General features: G+C 39.9%; 1 protein-coding gene across 1 annotated transcript in view; it reads left to right on the top strand.

The window, feature by feature from the left end:
• The window catches only part of vwa8 (von Willebrand factor A domain containing 8), a 73,918-nt gene extending 52,545 nt beyond the window's left edge, over window positions 1–21,373 (top strand). The window contains exons 38-45 of the mRNA XM_011489452.4: window positions 8,652–8,760; window positions 11,578–11,734; window positions 14,796–14,904; window positions 16,492–16,617; window positions 17,026–17,184; window positions 19,424–19,522; window positions 19,758–19,996; window positions 20,355–21,373. Coding sequence (XP_011487754.1) covers window positions 8,652–8,760; window positions 11,578–11,734; window positions 14,796–14,904; window positions 16,492–16,617; window positions 17,026–17,184; window positions 19,424–19,522; window positions 19,758–19,996; window positions 20,355–20,463 — 1,107 coding nt within the window. The 3' untranslated portion in view covers window positions 20,464–21,373. The remainder of the gene's footprint in view (window positions 1–8,651; window positions 8,761–11,577; window positions 11,735–14,795; window positions 14,905–16,491; window positions 16,618–17,025; window positions 17,185–19,423; window positions 19,523–19,757; window positions 19,997–20,354) is intronic.
• Window positions 21,374–21,616: the final 243 nt, after the last annotated feature.

Here is a 21,616-nt window from a genome sequence, read left to right on the forward strand (position 1 = left end):
ATGCTTCTTTAAAGTTCAGCACCTTCTTCAAAAATGAGATTGTGCAAAAGACGGAAATTTTATCTGTTCACTTCAACTTTCTGCTGTCCCCCTTTTAACCCTTCAGGAAGTTTTGCCGTTAAGCTGCTGCAGCTCAAAGGATCATTCTGATTGTAATGAAATGAGATATTTTAAATAAAGTTTCTTTATGTGGAGAAAAAACCCCACTATAATCTCAGTACCTTTGATAGGTTTTATATACACAGTGCTGCTAAAGTAATTAAGTAATAAGTGGGCAGACTTCTCCACAGTATTCTAAATCTTTAGGCTGGGGTTTACAAGCTGAAAGCCCAATTTATGTAAAAATAAACAAATGAATACTTCAAATTCATATAACAGTGGGCCCTAAATCTATATTTCTATAAAAGTTCAAATTGGGAATGGATTTATGGAAAAGAATACACTTTCCATGATATTCTGATATTTTTTACGAAAGGGTCTGTACATTTATTGTTTATATTTTCTCATTATTATAGAAACGTATTTCTTCATCTGGACCTGTATGGTCTATCTTTTCAAGAAGAGGGTAAAGTTGCAGGGTGCAGATCTGAGCTTGTTCTGATGGAAAACCAGGACATACTGTTAACTCCGAATATTGATTAGGCATGTCTGCGTAAAGGAAATAGGAAATAGTCTTTTTTTCCCCCTTTTTTCTTCACCTGTGTCTTTGACCTGTAACAGACTAGGATACTCAGTCTGGTATTTAAGATATTGATATTCTGAAGGGGCTCAAGAGTTTTGTTAAGTCTGCTCTAACAGTTTTTTATTTTGTGACAAGCACCTTTGCAGTTGTTTTTTAAGCTACTAATGTGCTTACAAAAAGAAAGGTTGACATTATGGACCATTGGAGTGAATGTCTGGGATGACCATGGTGCAGAGCGATCGACCTCTGATTGGTAGATCGCAGGTTCTGTTTCTGCCTGTCTACCCATGTGTAAGTGTACTTGGTGCAAGACACTGAGCCCCACGTTGCTCCTGTTCAGCAGTGGAGCTGCCTTTAGTGTGTGAATTTGTGTGTGCATGGGTGAATGGGACGGTGACTGGAAAATGCTTTAGGCCTTTTAAGAAGGTAGAAAATTGCTATGGAAAGTATAAGCTTTGACCCTGAAAAATATGCTTTGTTGAATGACGTAACCTGTTGAAGATCAGACATTCAGACAGGAAAGTGTTCAATGGTTGCTAGTCGTTTTAATTCTGTTCATCTTACAGCTGTGCTTCCTAACCGTCCAACCAAATGTAATTGGATAAGGGATGAGCACAGCTTATGTCATGCTGTTATTTTGGTTTTGTGTGGGGAACATGCTCAGGCACATTTGCTTTAATGTGTCATTGGATTGCTGTCACATGATGCACTGAGGTTAGCTGCAGTGATGGAAGTGATGTAATTGAATCTTTACCCAACTAACAAGCCATGGGACGGATGAGTCGCCGGTTACTGAGCTTGACAAGTATTTTTCACAGTTGCTGTTAGGTGTTGCTAATACTACCAAGATATAGAGGCCTGTTTATACATAAAGTGCAAAAGTTGAAGGAGACGCCCAGTTTGCTTCCATACTCTTTAAGCCAAGATGGATTTTATGATAGATGGTAAAATTCCCCTTCATCGGGTTCTTGAACATAAGTTCAGCCCATGGTGTTCAGACTGGACCAGCAGGGGTGGAATTCTTCTTCTTCTAATGTTTACTAGTGCCATCTGCAGTTAGAAGAGGTTAGGTGTGAAATATCAAAGCAGTGCAAATCTGGGGAATCTTGTTCAAGGCTTTTTCTTTCGCTGCTCTATTCCGATTTATAAAATACTTTGTGTCATTTAAATCCAGCCAGGCACAAACCGCAATTATTTATTTGGCCTTCATGACCAATTTTCAAACAGTGGGCACTTCCGTAAATTAAAGGGACAAAGCGGAAGAAGTTGTATGAACGAAAGAATATTTCTGATCTTAGCTATATTGCTGCGGTTGATAGTGTCAAAAGCTGCACTGAGGTCCAATAGGACCAGAATAGAGAGTAGTCCCCAGGGGTTGACATAGCCCAGAAATTTGCACTGGCCCACAGGGCCAGTAGTTTTTGAAAGTTACTGGCCCGACACCGCGCACAGCGAGACCTGCCGCTCCGCAGGTGCTTGCAACTCTAGGGGGGTCCGGGGGCATGCCCCCCCGGAAAATTTTAATATGGTGCAATTTGGTGCATTCTGGTGACATCTAGCACTTATTTATACACTTTTCAATGACTAAAAATAAAGCATATCCAACTTAAATCTGCTCTAGTCTGTTTCAGATGTTTTGAAGAGAGCGCTGCAGTGTAGTAGTTAACACTAGTTAAGAAGTTTTCATGCTGCTTCTAATCACTGCTATTTCACATTTGTTCCTAATCAATAGTTAAGAAGTTTTATTGACTTTTTTGCCCTGACTGCCTTAAGGTTCTGCTTTTTGTTACTGTTGCAAAGTTACATTTACTTTTTAGTTACCTAATTAAATTAAATAATTGAAAAATTAAATACAATTAAATTACTGAGATCATTCAGCTAACTAGAAATACTTACTGCTTACAGTGTTGTAAAGAAAAACAAAATTAAGTAGTTTGACCTTATTCTCCATTTGAGTCTGAGATTCAGGTATTTTGAGTTGCCTTTGATTCTTTGACATTCAGCTTAAAGCTTAGTGCATACAGTTTCATCTTCAATGCATTCATTAAATATCTTGCTGTCCATACTACTAATTAATAACTACTAACATATTCCTATCTATTCCTGCCATGTCTTCCACATCTCTGACATGCTTCAGTCTCTCTTCAGTGACGGTGTTGGATTTATGATCATCGCGGTGAAAAACCACCAGGGGGCGCGCTGATATGTGTGTCAGTTTAAATATATCTGCCTAAAATGTAATAATAACCCACTGGCTTGTTCCTTCGTTGTTGCTGTTTAACATTGTTTAGTATTGAATTGTTACATTCAATAAAGTTTGAAAAAAAAATTGAGTGAGCGCGTGCCGCGTGGTGCTCGGCAGTGACAGCCGCGCACGCGCAGGCGGGAGAGGAGGAGAAGAGTGATAAAAGGTTTCCCATAGAAACCCTTGAAGTCTGAACACAGGACTAGCAGAAAAAGTGAATTATAAAGACGAGGTAAATCTACACGTTTTCGCAAAATATACTTTATTGTAAAAGGTGAAAAATGTATTAATTGTTAGATATTTTAGTGGCCCGAGCGGACAAGTAAAAAATAAAGTCTTGTGGTCCGTACTGCTCGAAAAACAGGACCGGGCCAGCGGACAAATGGCTATGTCGAGCCCTGAGTCCCTTTTCTGATGCCAATAACAAGTCATTAGAGACTCTAACTACCGGTAGTGCAGTTTGTGAACTGGTCTTAGAGTATCTGCTCAGCATGTTACTAAGTATTGGTTGAACTGTGACTTTAAACTCTCAAACAGACACAGAATGTTCTTCTAAGCTGTTTTTTATTCAGTGGGGCAGTAGCATGTTCTAATGTAAACTGGAAGGTAATTAGAAAGTGATCTGAAATGATGGTTTGTGAGGAAGGACTCTCAGCTTGTGTCAGTGAGTGGGTTTAGTTACGTTTTGTATGAAACCAACATTATCTAATAAACCTGCAAAAGCGTTTCCTAGTCAGTTAACTGGGGTCATCAGCATGAACATTAAAACCCCTTATTATTATAATTTGATCAGAATCTAGAACAGTAGTCCATAGAAAGTCAGAAAACTCGGTTAAAAATTCTAAATCTGGGCTGAGATGGCGAGATTAATTAAGAATACAACTTTTTTTTGAGTCTTCCTGGTTGGATGATTTATAGACAATATGGTGTTTTCAAAGGAGTTATAAACATGTTTGACTTTAGCGCTAAGAAGTAAGCTAGACTGTGATATTACTGCTAAACCACAAAAGTGGTGGAGCGGGGAGCAGCTTGACAAGCTTTGGTCAAGCAAAAGAAGAAAGAAGTTTATCTTGGTGTATAGTTAAAGTTTGAGAAATTAGTGTAAGCTTTGAATTGCTGCTTGTGATGTAAATTCCTGACTTTCTAGTAAATGATCACAGAACATTTCTCCTCCCCTTATGTTGTCATAGTCGGGCAGAGCTGGACTTCAGCTGCCACTCTGCATGGATTCATGCACAATGGGAGCTTTGTATTTAAAAAGTGTTTTAGCCATATTTAATTATTTACTTCTTTCAAGGATTTGGATGTGTTTATTTTAAAAGTTACATTCTAATGCATTTATCTCTAAATTCTCTGAGAACCTTCTTTCCAGTTGATTTTTTGCATTTATTTGACTATTTATCCCATATTTTCATGAACTGACTTTACCTCTACTTATCTGAACGAAAAAAGACACTCATTTCAGCCTCTGGACATATGAGATTAAAAGCAGCAGGGCTTTCACTGAGGCTTCTCTTTCTATGTTGCTGTTTCCTCCATATCAAACCCACGTCAGTTCCCCTGCCTCAGCCTTTGTGCTGAAATGTTGGCTTTGATGGTAGAGTAGACTTTAATCCTTGATGTTAACTTCTATACTTTATTGCTTAGTCATATACGGGTGGATACGGGCTGTCTGGTTAAAAAATAAGCAAACCCTTTATGGGGGACACAGGTGGCCCTCGCAAAACTTTAAGCTCATAGACCACTCAGTGAGCCAGTAAAGGGAAAATGTTCAGGCGCATTTTTTCTAAGGACAGGCTGTAGCAAACACTTGAGGGTAGGTAAGGGTTGGAAGTAAGTGAGACGCAGTCGTGCTGTCCGATTTTTTTCACTTCTTCAACTGCCATCTAAATTCTGCACACTGAAGTTGATAAAGCTGACTGAAAGGAATTAGGACATTTGACAGTTTGTGTGGACATCCTACAGGCGTCCCACGGGCACCAACATATCACCTGACCTCCCATGTGTGCAGCATTTGTACAAGGTCAGTAAGGAGCCAGTTCTCACACCTTACCAATGTCTGGAGGGCTGCTTAAATGTGTGCCATTTGCATTATTCTTGCAAGGACTTGATGTTACACTTATCACACACACACGACAGTGGTACAGTACGTTCCATTTTCATGACGTCCCTTAAGGTGGCCATACGAGCCACAAGAGAACTGCATGACACAGCTGCTCTCCCTATAAGATGCAATGCAGGTGCTGCTGTCTATGACCCTCTAAGGCCCGGACAACCCAGAAACCCATAGCACCCGTATGGATCCATGTGATTATGGCAATAGCTGCTGTCAATCTCTAAGTATCTTTTCGCACCTTTTTCAGAACGCTGCGGTAGAGCACGCCATAATCTCCTGTTTTTGCTGCTGAGGCTTCAGACCATAGGGTTTAAATTCAATCTTTATTATGGATTTCACAGTGTTTCTGATTAAGACATATTAGTTTGGGTTGTCTGAAAGAGATGTTTTTGGAAAAACATACATTTTCTTATTCATGATTTTCAGTGGCAGTAAAACACTGCAGACGTGTCTGCAGGCACTCTGGGTGAGTTATATATCTGTGTGAGTCTAGATCTAATAATGAATAAAGGAGGTTTTGTGACCTGCATGCTTCATGTTTTGCATTAAGGCAGGCTACACTAAATCTGTCAATCAAACATTTCAAACATTTAATGTGAAACCACAGGCTTTTATTGAAGCATCTGATTGTCCAGTTTATGAATTGAATAACTTTCACGACAGAAGAAATACAGCCAATAGTTCTGAGTAGGGCTGTACGATATGAGGAAAACTCGCGATATGCGATATTGGTGATTAATATTGCGATAACGATATAATTTGCGGTATATAAACAAATATCAAACCAACCAAAAACATAATTTCCATTTCAATGCAACAGTATAAAAATTATACTCCAAATGACCCTTGTCGACATAGGAGGCAAACATCAAACCTAAAAGGGCTCATCTGATTGATCAACAACGTAAACGGGTCCTTCTGATTGGTTAAATGCATAAAGGGATTTATTTCATTTATTCAATATTTCAAGCTGCCATGAGTTTGTTTTAGCACATTTAACCCTTGTGCTATCCTAGATGACCCCCCCCCCCCCCCCCCCCTTACTTTGACGTGTTCTCCCCAGGGCTCGACATAGCCATTTGTCCGCTGGCTCGGTCCTGTTTTTCGAGCAGTGCGGACCACAAGACTTTACTTTTCACTTGTCCGCTCGGGCCACTAAAATATCTAACGGTTTATATATTCTTCACCTTTTTCAATAAAGTAAATTTTGCGAAAACGTGTAGATTTACCTCGTCTTCATAATTTAGTTTTTCTGCTAGTCCTGTGTTCAGACTTCAAGGGTTTCTATGGGAAACCTTTGATCACTTCTCCTTCTCTCCCGCCTGCGCGCGCGCGGCTTTCACTGCCGAGCACCACGCGGCACGCGCTCACTACTTTTTTTTCAAACTTTATTGAATGTAACAATTCAATACAAAACAATGTTAAACAGCAACAACGAAGGCACAAGCCAGTGGGTTATTATTACATTTGATTATAAATCCGACACCGTCACTGAAGAGAGACTGAAGCATGTCAGAGATGTGGAAGACATGGCAGGAATAGATAGGAATATGTTAGATGGAGTAATGGGTATAATTAGTAGTATGGACAGCAAGATATTTAATGAATGCATTGAAGATGAAACTGTATCCACTAAGCTTTAAGCTGAATGTCAAAGAATCAAAGGCAACTCCAAATACCTGAATCTCAGACTCAAATGCAGTAGAATGTTAAACTACTTAATTTTGTTTTTCTTTACAACACTGTAAGCAGTAAGTATTTCTAGTTCGCTGAATGATCTCAGTTAGACCTGCACAATATGAGGAAAACTCGCGATATGCGATATCAGAGATTAAAATTGCGATAACGATATAATTTGCGGTATATAAACAAACAGCAAAATAACCAAATAACCATTCCCAGTTTAAAAATTATACTCCAAATGACCCACGTTGACATAGGTTACAAACATCTAACATAACAGGGCTCCATCTGATTGGTCAACAATGTGAAGGCGTCCATCCGATTGGTCAAATGCATTAAGGGATTTATTTGATTCGTTAAATGGTTCAAGCTGCCATTAGATTGTTTTAACACATTTAAGGTTTATGATTTATTGCGATATTTGCCGTTAAAAGCACCATGAAAACTTCTGAACTAGTGTTACCTACTACACTGCAGCGCTCTCTTCAAAACATCTGAAACAGACTAGAGCAGATTTAAGTTTGATATGGTCTATTTTCAGTCATTGAAAAGTGTAGAAATAAGTGATGTCACCAGAATGCACCAAATTGCACCATATTAAAAGTTTCCGGGGGGGCATGCCCCCGGACCCCCCTAAAGTTGCAATCACCTGCTAAGCGGCGGGTCCCGCTATGCGCGGTGTCGGGCCAGTAACTTTCAGGCAGGGCCAGTAAGTTTCAGAAACTACTGGCCCTGTGGGCCAGTGCAAATTTCTGGGCTATGTCAACCCCTGCTCCCTACCATGACAAAGGTGGATAAAGGTGGAAAGATTTCATGTAATCCATGGAAACCAGTGAAGATCACAAATCATTGACGAAAAAAGGTTCAGAGCACTGTCTAGTGGGTCTAGATGACCCCACTCCCAATGTTAAAGTGCCTAGGATAGCACAAGGGTTAAGGTAACCATTTATTGCGATTTTCGCTGTCTTTTGCGATATGCATATTGCACAGCTTGATGTCGGGATAAAGATAAATTTGTGGTATATTGTGCAGGCTTAGTTCTGAGTCACCTCTCTGTGCTTTAAATGCAAGTTTGTATCGAGTTTAATTCAATTCAGTTTTATTTATGTAGCAAAATAATACAATACAGTTGTCTCAACGGGCTTCACTAATCGTACAAAACATAAAATCAGTTATAAAATACAATAGCTGATTGCTAAACTAAACAGACAAAAGTGTTACAGTTACAGTAACCTATCTGTGTTTAGTTTTAGTATTCAGCTTTCCTGCCTCTTGTCCTTTTCATCCTTTGGACTGGGCGTTTGGTGACCAACCCTGTCCATGTAATGATGGACGGCTAGATTTACTGTATTTCCCAGTATATTGTAACAGTGAATATATTATAATCTTCTCATAATTTTGGGGGGTTTTCATTTGCTAAATTCTACTTTCAGGCTGTTGATGATTCCCAGCCATTGTCTGTTTTTCCCATTGTTGACCTTTCCTCTGTGATCAGCTTCTTTTGTGTAGCAGATGGGTTGGAGTCTGAATGGGGTGACTCAGGTGGAGCCTTTTCCTGTCCGTGCAGGACGCATTGTTCTCACCGGTAGACACCAGCTCCCCACTTGGAAGAGATGGATTCTTTTGTGGCTGGTCAATGGGGCTTGTCCTGGATTCTAGCATGTAGTAGGAAGAACATTTTTAGAGGCGTCAGTTAGGCTTGTGGGTGAGCTGTTGATCAGGGACCCACACACAATCTATACGCCCTATTATGGGATTTCTCTTTGGACCTGAACCTTTATATTTTATAGCAATTATTTCTAAAAATCTTGCTTGTTTCATAGGTATTGTTCAGAATTCATACACCGTAGATAGTTGAACTATACTACTAGCAAAAAACTCATACATAGTCATTTCATTCAAAAATGTTTTTATTTTTTTTCCAGATTACAATTCAAAGGGACAGTGGCTTGGATGTGTCTGCTCCAAAACATGGAAAAGTAGACTTAAATAATGCTCCTCACGTTGGGGGAAACCAGTGGGCCGGGGGAACAGGTAAACCATGTTTTTTGACTGTCTTGACTGGTTTCAATAAAACTGGAGGTATTTTATACACATGATCAGCCAGGTTATTGGTTTGTATCAATCTATCATTTAGCAGGACTGCTTTAACTTGCTCGTTATTTCTTATTAATAAGCAAAATGGAGTCAACAAGTCTATCCCATATCGTTAACTAAACAAAAATAAATCATCACCAACAACCCAGGATATGCATCTAAATGTGCTCTACAGATTACGATATGTCATTTAAGAAAACTAACATAAAAATAAAAAAATCAAATATTTTATTTAGTGTCCAATCAGACATGCATTTTATGAACATTTTAATAACCTAATGTGAAATCATGTATTTGACCTTTGACCCAGAGTTCTGGAAAGATATCATTTGTAATGCCTTTATTATGTCAAAGACTAGAACCATTCAATCAGATCATTAAAAACTGAAATTTAGGGGAAAGGATTAATATGGGTGCAGCTAATTTGCACCCAATGCACTTTGGCTTGCACCAAGAAAACTTGTGTTCTAAACTTAAAATCAAAGGAAAATTCCACTTTATATCTCTGGAAAGAATCATGTTTATTTTTTTTTATATCTTCAGCCTGCCCATGTAGCAGCCTTTAATTTTCTAAAATCTACAAACAGCAGTCCTTCTCATTCATACTTTAGATAATTGCTTGCTTTGTTAATGTATATATTCTGTCTGTTCCCTTATTATTAACATTAATAATATTATAATTATTATGTCATAATTTTTCATTTCATTATATTTTATTATTGAAAAGACAAAATAGGTAACTTTTCTGTACTCAGGCTTTCACCAGCTCTTCTTGAAATCAATTAATATGCTTGACCTCAATGCGTCCAAGCATATAGTATAATAAAAAAATGTTTTTCAAAGACCACGTTGTAAGATAATTATGTCCATGAAAATTAAAGAACAGGGAAAAGTTTGGACAAATTATTAGGGATTACAGGATAATCTATAATTGTCTCCACATAACAATGAAGTTAAAAATAGTATATTTATACAGATAACTCCTTCACTGCTATCCATGAATGTCATCTTTCTTATTCCACCTGTCATCAGTATGTCCTTGTCCTCACATATGCGCCTTGGTAATCTAGGTGCTCTCTGACTTAGCAATGCATCTGTTTTATGTCTTTTGCTCATGTTGTATTTGAGCTTGCTAAAAGGTGGTCCTATTGATTTGAAACTCCCGACCCTTTGCCTCACAGTACTGTTGCCTCCAACAGTACCATTGTGCTGTTCTTCCATGTTATTAACTCTGAAAATTGTGACAAACGTTGATGCCAGGGACATGCACAGCCCATTGCCAAGGCTAAGAGATAGGGTACCTTGTGAAAGTCTAATAGAAAATTACAGAGCTGATCTACTTAAGCTTTTGAACATCACAGCAGAAGGAAACCTAGAGACGCTTGCTACTAGATGAACAACTTGATGTGCTGAAAGGAGCAGCAGCTGAAGCTAGAGAAGATCACGTCCGCACAAGGGGAAGTTGACCGGATGTGTGTGGCAGAGGTGGTATGGGAAGAAAAATCTTCTCAAGAAATTCCACCAGAGGCCTTGGAACTGCCAAACAAAAGCTAGTAGCTTTGACTACCAACTGAAAAGATACACCAGGGAAGCAGAAGCATGGAGAACAAACGGGATGTTTTCCAGTGAACCAGCCATTGGTTCCCAGTGGCAGGGTGAGAAAAGATCCACCCAGCCACAACAGCACTGGAGGAAAAAGCATTTCCCTGTGGTTGGTGGGTCTAAGAGCTGAACACTGAAATCTCCCTGAACAGGTATGCAGTAACAGTCTTGATGGCAGACATCAGGCAGAGTATGGATTGTACCAGGCTGGAAATGTACCCTGTGGCTAAAGAAAACTAACTGCAGTCTATTGACATCTAGCAGTACAAATGATCCAGCTACATATATGTTGGATCCACCAGAAATGGATAACCAAAGTCTGGATCATGATCCCAAAGGGAGGGGCGCGCTTTCCTTTTCTGTCCACAATATGCACATCCATTTTTGCAAAAGTTTGGATGTTGTTTGTTTTTGTGGGAGAAATGCAGACATGCTGCTGAGGCCGACTCCAGGTTGATGTCATGAAACGGGCAGCACTCACAAGAAGCGAAGTGCTATGCCTCAGAGATTGAGTCGTTTTTATGGATGTAGTTTACTCCAAAAGGCTTAAAAAAGCATGATTTAGGCCCTTTAAATTTACCAAGCCTTGACTAACTATCTGGTCAGTGAGGTAGTTAAGGGGGATTGATGTTAAAATCCATCCAGATCCTGCACGAATGGCAGTAGAGGCTTCCATGAGCCAGTTGTTTTGCAAGTAGTTTCAGTTATAAAAGTCAGAGAATTTGTTTCAAAGGATGTGCATAAAAATTTACTGAATATTTTATTAATAAACTACATTTTGCTGTTGTGTCTATCTTTACTTTTGTGCTGTTCTTTGATTCTCTGACTATTTCTATAGTAGCCATTTGCAAGATTAGCTGCTCTGCTCTGCAAGTTCTGCAGCACATGAGCAAGCTTTTCTCTTTTGTGATGATTAGGATCCATTTTTTAGCAATTTTGTCAGACAACAATTAAAACTACCTTTAGGCATTTTAGTGAAATGGTATGAAATTGAAAACAGTCGATGTGGGATGGTGGTGTTAAAGCCATTGTATCAATTTCTGGATATCTACCTCTTGATAGGAGCATGCTTTGTTACTGTTTTTTTGTTGGTGTTGCAAAGATGTTTAAAGAATGACCAGAAATTAAGTCAAAACGGCAAATTCCCTTTAGGTGGCAGAGACACTGCAGGACTGGGAGGCAAAGGAGGACCCTACCGTCTAGATGCAGGCCACAAGGTCTACCAGGTGTCCCAGGCAGAAAAAGACGCTGTTCCAGAAGAAGTTCGCAGAGCAGCTCGTGAAATGGCTGAAAAAGCTTTCAAAGAAAGGTAAAATACATAATGTGTTAGTTAATTCCCCAAATAGAAACTGAGTTGTTTTCACTGTTGGGGAATGTTGTGGACAGGGTAATACTATTTCAACTGACAACCATCAGAAGTGAAGTTGCAAAGGTTCATGGGGATGAGTAATTCCCTACTAGACAGAAAAGAAGGCTGGGAGTGCATAAGAGTGCATCCCTTTCACTGGCTGACACATAAAGGCCTTCTCTGTTCTATCTAGCTTCATCTTTTACCCTATCTATCTTTCTTTGCTGTGTAGTCCCCCCTCTTTCCTGCATGACTCTCTCAACACTGCTGCCAGTGTTTAGGGGTCTTCTCACTTTATACTCTTTATACTTTATGACTTTTCTACTCTTGCCCATCAATGCCCTTGTATTTCTTTCTTATTTACCAAGGTTATCAATTCCTCTGCCTTTTGCCCTTTGACGTCTAGGTGTTTCCACTAGTGAATTGTGCTGATGCACTGTGTCACAAGGTACATGACACATTTGTGACCCTTTTTTTCAGTGTCATACCACTTGTTAAGCTTTATTCACACATTCACACTCCAGAAACCCTTAAGTATGTAAGATGTAAGCAAAAGTATGTATGCATGTATCTCTGTTTAAAAAATAAAATTGAATTGTTTTTTTTGTTTTTTTTTTTCATTTAGGTCACTTGTTTTGTTAAAAATGTAAGGAAGGATGTTCTTTGTGGTGGTTTTTGTCAGGCTGCCAGCCTAATAAGCTCTCATTGACCCTAGCACCGTATTGCTAATGGAGAATTATAAAGCATCAATGTCTCAGGATTAAAACAAGGAAGTGCTCTCAGTTTTTAGGCTCTATGTTTACTCTGCTCTAATAGAACCATTGGCATTTTGAGACCATGTTTCTACTGTAAATAAAGCTATCATTATGTGAAGTGAAGAGCTGACGATGTTAAAACAAAAATGGAATGTTTTTCTTGTGGCTGTGTAATTCAAGTCTTTGTTCTATGATTTTTGTGTGAGATCTTAATCTTACTTCTTTTGTTTGTTCTGCATTTTGTTATGAAGTTGTGAAGCGCAGACTGTAAAGGAAATATCTGGAGCCGGTATCTCTGCTTCCCCCTTGACCTTTTTTCGTGTTCTCTCACACACGGGCACAAAAACACACAGATGTACGGAAATATGTGTATCACGTGGGGGTCGATGTTTGTGTTTGATGCTCTGTTTTTGTCCTTGAAAGCATTGAAGTGAACTCAAGACAGGATTTGCTTCAAATGAAACTTTGACATCAAATGTTTAATAGAACTAGAACAAATTCAAAGAATGCAATTCAGCTTTTTTTGAGCTTTTTGAGCTTTGACTGAACCTTTTTTCCTCATGGTGTAGACTAGAGCACATTGCTTACAGGGACATTAGCAGAGGGGAATGGACACACTGTTGGGGTGCTTTGGGATATGTCTTTCCAGAAGCACTCTGTCTTTCAATATAATTGTATACAGTACTAAAATGAAAACATTGTATCAGAGTCTTTCCTGTTTATACGTGTGGATCTCCTGTTGTGATCAGTATCCTGCAGATCTGAAGAAGCTTTTCACTGAAGACCATGTTGTGACGTTATGTTTTTAAAAACAGACACATTTATTAAAGATAATTTTAATAATGTTTAAATAACTTTGACGCTTGCAGTCTACCTAACCCTCACCAGCCTCCTGCTTGATGGGAATGAGTCAGGCTTTAAGAGGAAGTCAAAACATTTCTGGCCCTCCTAGAGACTTCTTGCACAAAAAAGCTGCGTGTGCAAGACTTAATGCAAACGTTGGTTTTCACACTGAAAGAATATGCAAAAAACGCTTTCAAATCACGTGTGAGACAGCGCCAAAAAGAAAATATTGTGCAACTTTACAGACATGGCACACACGGACAGATGATACTGCATGTGGGGGCAATTCAGGGTTACATCTGTTACAAGTCCTTAGACCCTCAGACCTCGAGTCTTTAAAAAAAAATCATTTTTATTTTTTTAAACTAAACATTTTAAAGAAACCTTGGAAAGAAATGACTTACCCCCTTTTAAAGAAACTTTTTGAAACATCTTTATGAACTGACTTTCCTAGGTCTGGTCCACATGTGAATAGGATGCATGTCACTTTAGCATAAATAAACTGACTTTTCATGGACCAGGCAGTGAAAATCTACCTAAAGGATTTAAGCGGTATTTATTTTAAGTGGAAAAAATGCAATGGCCCACAGCTCACTAATCTAAAAAAAAGAAAAAAAGAAAAATCAGGAAAAACTTAGAAAATATCTCGTATTTGATAGCAACGTCTTTCTTTTATGTTTGGGTGAATTGTTGTGACATTGACCATGTAACAAACCTTAAGGTACCTCTGTGGATTATTAGCAGGGATTTCTTTCACATTTTTTGGAAAATTTTTCTATAAGTTTAAACCTGTCAGAATAAATTCGGTTGAGAAGAACCACATTTCCTGGAAAAGGGATAAGTTCTGTTTAATTCTTTCTTAACAGACTGGATTTGGAAGCTATTCAGACTTACAGGAGTGTTGCAAACATGGACCGTTTTGGAGAGAAACCCTCTCAGCCTTTCTTGGATCTTAGAAACACTTTTGGTTTAAAAGTAACTCTTAAAAACAAGACGGGTGACAAAATTAGCTCACGATATCTAGCTGGAAGTCAGAGAAACCTAGGTAATGTAATAAATTGACTAAATCAAGCATACTAAGAATATTGTGTTCCATACGACAGGTGTGTTTTGTTCGTCATTTGTCAGAAATGTACGTATTTGATCAGTTTAAATTGAACATGTTGGTCAAAGTTGTCATGTAAGTGGAGCAGCACTGAAACAGGCTTTAACTGCCAAAGGATTTCGACAGTTTTGTTACTTTCCCTTAAAAAAAACAGAGAAACTTTACAGGATGTAAATCACACATGGTGTGAGAAACTGCAGGTTCTTATTAAAACCTTTAAAACTTGTTATCAGACTATGGCACGTTTCATGAAAAGCTCACACATGGATTTTAATGTTATGTCCATTGTAGCCATTAATTAATTATTCTTTTGCTTCAGGATGAGGGAAATTGGCATGAGTGAATACGACGCCTCAACCTACGAGCGCTTCTCCACCGCTGTAAGACGACAGGTTCAGGCGCTTCGCATCATCCTGGACAGCCTACAGGTAAGTCCTCCAGCATCACACTTTGGAATATGTTCTATACATTCAATCTTTTGACTCTTATTTGGGCTTTGTCAGAAAACATAAAGGAAATTCGGCTATAATCTGCTTATTCACGTGATTCAAAAGTTGTCATTTATTTGTGGACTGCATTAGAATCATGGTCCTTAGGTCTCTACATCAGCCCATGATATATATATAGAGTTTTGGCGGAGGGTGGAGTCATCATGGACTACACCGCCCGGAATTATATTTGTTTATGCATGTTGTGAAGTCACAGCAATAAAAGAAAACGTATTCTGCCTAAACGAATGTCACAAACATTTGATGTTTTCATCTGTTTCATGTGAACACAACATGCAGGGTGGGAATAGTAAGTACTGAAGAAGCCAATTCAACCCAGGTGTCAGCTTATACCTGAAGTTCAATCAATGTGATGAGATAGGCTGTGTTGGTTTAAGCTGCCTTGTTTTACAAAAATGATTGATTTGGATGGGTGGTTTTTTTAAAGAAGCCATTTGTAAATGTTGCGGGTAATGTAATTTTTGAAACCTTAGAAAGAAATGACTTACTGCTTTTTATAGAAACTTTTTGAAACATCTTAATGAACTCACTGGTCTTTCCTAGGTCTGGTTCACATTGGCAACCTGTTAGCAGCTTTCTATATTTGATAAACTGAACAGAAATGTCAGGTGGTGTCCTGGCCTCATAGCCTGTGAAACTTTGCAGCTTCACCAGTGATGAATGTTAGCTAAGACAGAGGAAGATGGAGAAAAAGAATTAATATTATATTTGGAAAAAAAGGTCATCAAATCAAACTTTATTTGTAAAGCACTTTTCCAACTTGTGATACTCAAAGTGCTTTAAGTAATAAAATAATCACGTTTTAGACATTAGACAAATTTTGTGACTAAGACCCATTCAGCGCAATGTCCGTATTATGAAAAAATGACTCACTGGGTCATGACCGAAAGAACGAGGATACAAGCGGCTGAAATGAGCTTCCTCCTTAGGGTGTCTGGGCATTACCTTAGAGATAGGGTGAGAAGCTGGGTCACCCAGAATGAGCTTGCAGTAGAACCGCTTCTCCTCCACATCAACAGGAGGCAGTTGAGGTGGCTCGGGCATGTAGTCCGGATGCCCCCTGGACGCCTCCCTGGGGAGGTGTTCCAGGCATGTCCCACTGGGCGGAGGCCCCGGGGAAGACCCAGGACATGCTGGAGACACTACATGTCATGGCTGGTTTGGGGACTTCTCTGGGTCCCCCCAGAGGAGCTGGAGGAAGTGGCCGGGGTGAGGGAAGTCTGGGCATCTCTGCTTAGACTGCTGCCCCCGCGACCCGGTCCCAGCTAAGCAGAGGAAGACGGAAATGACTGAATTGACTTCATTTAGTTGGATTCATTTTCTAAGGGTTCAAGAACTAAAACAACAATATTTCAGAAAACAGGTGGATTAACAAAATGTTTGTTGTGATTTCTAGATTTGTTGTTGTTGTATGATTTCTTTTTTTTTTTTAATTCTAGCATTTATTTGTCAGGGTCCCACTGTTTCACAACAGCTTCTTAGAGATTCTGTGTGTCTGTATTTCAGGCTAAAGGAAAGGAACGTCAGTGGTTGAAGAACCAAGCGCTGGGAGAACTGGATGACACTAAAATCATTGACGGACTAACAGGAGAGAAGGCCATTTATAAACGCAGAGCAGAGCAGGATCCAGAGGTCTGTGTCTTCATATGTACTTGTGTATGTTTTCCTCCAAGAACCCAGTTTACTATTCTCCAGTAAACCTCTAAATTCATTCACATATATTTTCAACCATCATATGGTACATTCCAGTAGTACATGTTATTCCACTCTCATTTCTCCTCACACACAGTTTCTAGTCCTTCCTGTGTCGTCACAGACCACATGCACGCAGCACAGAGATGGTTCCCACACTAATCATACAAACACGTTGACCGCTTTATGCCTGCTTTGTATTTGTGACATATTTAGCTTTCCATTCTGCATATTTTTAGCCTGGTGAGAAGGTTTTAACAACTTAATTGCTTTGGTTTGAAAAACCTGGCTCTGGTTTGAGTGATTCTTTAAGACAACTTTAGCAAAGTCATCAAAACGTGCTTGCAGCTGGGCAGTCCACAGCAGAAGCCAAAGCGTCTGCGGGTGCTGGTAGACGTGTCGGGGAGCATGTATCGCTTCAATGGTGTGGATGGACGACTGGAACGCTCCATGGAAGCTGTATGCATGGTCATGGAGGCTCTGGAAAACTATGAGCACAAGTTCAAGGTGAGACTGTCATTTCTTACACCCTGAGCTTTTCAAACTGTCATTGACTTTACAATGAAAGCATAAAGCAAACAGAGAAAACATAAACATTGGAAGCATTACCAAGTCCACCCTCACTGCTTCACAGGAATTTAAATGGATAAGTTGCAGTCAGGTACTTGTATCAGCAAATGTTTTCTTTTGGAGGGTGTAACATGATATTCAGAGGAGCCACTGTTACCTTATCTCTCTGGAGAGGCTTCAATGCATTCAAAACTACTGTGGAGTTTAGAGTTTAGCACATCAGAGCTCAAAAGCTGCACCATAAAACTTTTATTCATTTAACCTAAAGGAGCCTCAGTAGTTAGTGGAAGAACCTCACACAGCACTGTAGCATGGCATTGCATTCTTCGACCAGCATGTTATTGGTCATGCTGGTGCCCTAGCTGATCCGTTCAACAAGGTTCGAGGTCAGGACTGCTAGTAGGCCACTACTCCTCTGCTCTGCCAGATTCTACTCTTTGAAAAACCTGGCTGTGTAGACGGGAGCATTGAAATCTTAAAGGGTAGAGTTCAGTTTAAGACTGTGCAGGTATGGAATTAACAAGCCTTGTTTTGTCAGTGCCATACACCAGAAAATCTCATTCCATCAATGCAGCAAAGATTTTCACCAGTCAGTATCAGTCTTCTGCACTCTTTTTCATGAAATCCAGCTGCTCTTTCACATGTTCTGGTTTCATGCATGTGTTGCTGGACACGGTTGTACAAATGGTGAGGGCCTATCATGGTTGGGGCAGCTCTATGAAAGTCTGTGTGCTTCCTGTTCTGGATTGTCCGGATAAAGAGCCCCAGCATTTACCCACGGTTTGGACTGGCACATGAAAGCTGGGGATTGTAGCAGAAGAAGCGAACACTTAGACAACACATAAGGGAGAAGTAGGTGAGACGCAGGTGTGTCATACGAATTTTTCCTTTTTTTATGCCCCCAAACCAGCATGCTGTGCACGGAATGCATGGTGCTGTTCAAGAGATACCGTAAGTGCATGCTCCTTGTGCACAACTTGGCTTTAAAAAATTAGGAAATTAGGGTCAACCCCCATACGGGTGCATGTGGCTAAGGTATTACACTGCCAATGCCAGTGTACGACAGCCGGGTCCGACGGAGGGCTGGTCGTATAGCTGCAGACCCCAACCACCCAGGACATCAACTGTTGAGCATCAGAACCCACACGAGCAGACTGAGAAACAGCTTCTTCCCCAGAGCTGTGAGGTCCTCCACCCCCCCGCACCCCCCCCCCCCCCACTCACACACACACACATCACACAACCGTGTCAACGACACTCCCCCTCTCCCCAGACTTAACATAACCCACATCACAACTAATCATAGCTGAGCTGACAATGTTCTGGCTGCACTTTAAAACAAGTACGCAATATTCATGTCATGTGTGCAATATTCATCCCATTCTACTGTACAGTCTTATGTATTATTTTTTGATATAGTATTTTCAATATTGTTGGAAAAGAGCTCCTGGAAAAAATGTCATTGTTCACTGCATAATGACAATGAAAGATTCTGATTCTGATGACCTTTGTGTGGTGAAAAAAAATGGCAATTTCACAATTGATTCATGTAACAAACATGAACCTTCACTGCATAAAGCGTTGACTGACCTGTCGCCACAGCTGCTATCAGTAACAAGGAGTTGACAAAGTTGACTTGTCTCCCTAAAAGTAGAGATGAAGTGGCTCGTGAGACATGATGAAGTGGAGGAGGAGGCTCATGGGGACACGACTGCGTTAAAAATGAAAGACGGTGTGTCTTTACTGTGAAGTGTTACTCTGTCTGGTCTGATACTGAACACCCAACAGAGACACATTCATACCAGGACTTTCTCACGAGTCTGACTTCATTTTTGTTGCACTTTGTGATATACATCAAGTGTGTAATAACGAAACAACTGGACTTGTAACGTGTGCCAATATGAGGTCAAGCAGATGTATGCAGATGCTGTCATGGGCCAAAAACCAGATGTGCTCATATAAACTTGTCAGGATCTCTAAGAGATAAGGAAAGGAAAGGTGGTTCAGAATGATTGATCAATGTTGGAGAGTTCTGTGTCACTCCACTCTCTTGTGAGCAGGAGAGCTTAGGTTTTTTTTTTAGAACGTTTTGCACCAGATTCCAATGGTTAGTGTGAACTGTCCACTTGATATTTCTATGGTAGTAAGACAGTCCTTGTGTTGTATTGTGTTTCAGTACGACCTCGTGGGCCACTCAGGTGACGGCTTTGACATTCCTCTGATCACGACAAACAAAGTCCCAAAGAACAACAAGGAGAGGCTCAAAGTCCTCAAGGTACAGATGCATTCTCACTCCAGTCAACCAACCGTAATGAATCAAACAAAACATACTGGAAACATTTGAGCTTTTGGGATCTTTAGAAGTCTAAATATCCTCATTAGTTAATGTGTAACTTAAGTTTCTAAAAAAAAAAAAAAAAAAACTTCAAATTTAAATAAACAGGAATGTAAAATTAGAAATGTAAGATCTGCTGTAAGTTCATCTGTTCTGCCTCTGCCTCAACCTGCAGACCATGCACGCCCATTCCCAGTTCTGCATGAGCGGCGACTACACCCTAGAGGCCACAGAGGCCAGCATTAAGGAGCTGGCACGAGAGGAGGCGGATGAGCACTTTGTGGTGGTGTTGAGTGACGCAAACCTGGAGCGCTACGGGATTCAGCCAGAGAGATTCGCACAGGTCTTGACATCTGATCCTCAGATCAATGCCTTTGCCATCTTCATTGGCTCCCTTGGTGATCAAGCTGAAAGGTAAGGAGGGGGAAGCAGAGTGATGTAGGTAGAGCTCTGGTGATGGAAAGACTAGAAAATAAAGTTAGAGTCATAAAATCATCAAAAAATACAGTGGAAGAGTAAAAATACTTGGAATTTAAAGACTGGGAAATTTTTCTTAGATAAAACACAGTGTACTGAAAAAAGCAATAAATACATTTCAGTAGTTCTGATTGGACGGGCCTGGTTTTCAGTTCCACGTTCTTATTTCATGTTGATGCCGTTTTCTAAAATTAAACTTGTTTTTTACTTGTTTTCTCTATGAACAAACTGTTCTGTGTTCATGGGTCGGGGCCACAACTTTGAAGCTGAAGTCACTTCTTTGTTTCCGTTTCAGACTCCAGAGGACCCTTCCAGCCGGGAGATCATTTGTTGCCATGGACACCAAGCAGATCCCCCAAATACTGCAGCAAATCTTCACATCAACAATGCTGTCCAGTGTCTGACAAGCCCACACGCAGTAGAAAACCCCACAAGTTCGATCCAGGCAGCAGCTAAACTCTGCATGTGGTTAATTCTAATCAGCATCAAACTGTTCAGTATAGCTGCATCCGAGTCAGGCAATGTAGGTATTTTGACTTTTAGGAGATGAAACAGCTCCAGTAGGGGGGTGTCCACCATGGCAATGTAAACCTGCAACAACTTGTGATGATGCTCAGGATGACTGAACCCACAGACGGTGGTGAGGTAACGATAAATGCCTGCAGTCTCAGAGGATCAGACGCAGCTTACCCGTCCTTTTGAATGGTATAGTTGGCTAAGCTAATAAAGTCACATGTATTTGGGTTTTCCAGCAGGTTGAGCCATGAACTTGACAGGGTTGTACTTATTTCAAACTTCCGTTGAGCTTCATGACAAAAACACTGAGACTCCCATGAGGACACGAAGCTCAGCTGCTCTAAAATTCTGCAAGTGTGAATAAGTGAGATCCCACCTGGACCCCCCCCCCCCCCCCCCCCAAGACTGTGTCGGCATGCAGCCCCGCCCTCACATAAAGGGGCAGCATTGACCCGCCTGCATCATGTTTGTCCTTCACGCCTCGCTGCTCTGGGCTGAAATCAATCACCTTATCATTGTTATTGATTGTCGTCTCATCTGTTGCTACTGTTTAGATTAGAACCAGCAGGGTGAGCCGGTTTGCCTTCATTTTTATTTGCCAGTTTCAGAGACATGTCATTTCCATAACAACATAATCAGATTTGAACAGAGTAGCTTATGTAAATGTTTAAAATGTTGATTTGAAAATAGAATAATTTTTAAAAGTAATGTACAAAGTTTGAACTAAATAACTATGTTCTTCCTGCCTTGTTTATCATCAGTGCTAATATTTTATTTAATAAAACTCTGCTGCTCTACCGTGGACTGTTTTTTTTGTTAGGATTTATCAAGTATTGCTTTAAACCTGATATGATGTTCAAATAAAATTATTTAGGAATATTTTATTTTTCATCTGAAATGAGAGACAACTCACAGTTTATCACTTACAAGAACTAAGATGAAAGGAATTCAACAGATGAGAGGCAAACCCAAACAAACATGTTATTTTTACAGGACATATAGAGAAATTAACGTTAAATGTAGTCTTTGACTTCTTAAGAA

This window comes from Oryzias latipes, chromosome 21, assembly GCF_053564925.1.
Source record: "Oryzias latipes strain Hd-rR chromosome 21, Olatipes_Hd-rR_3.1".
Lineage (NCBI taxonomy): Eukaryota > Metazoa > Chordata > Actinopteri > Beloniformes > Adrianichthyidae > Oryzias > Oryzias latipes.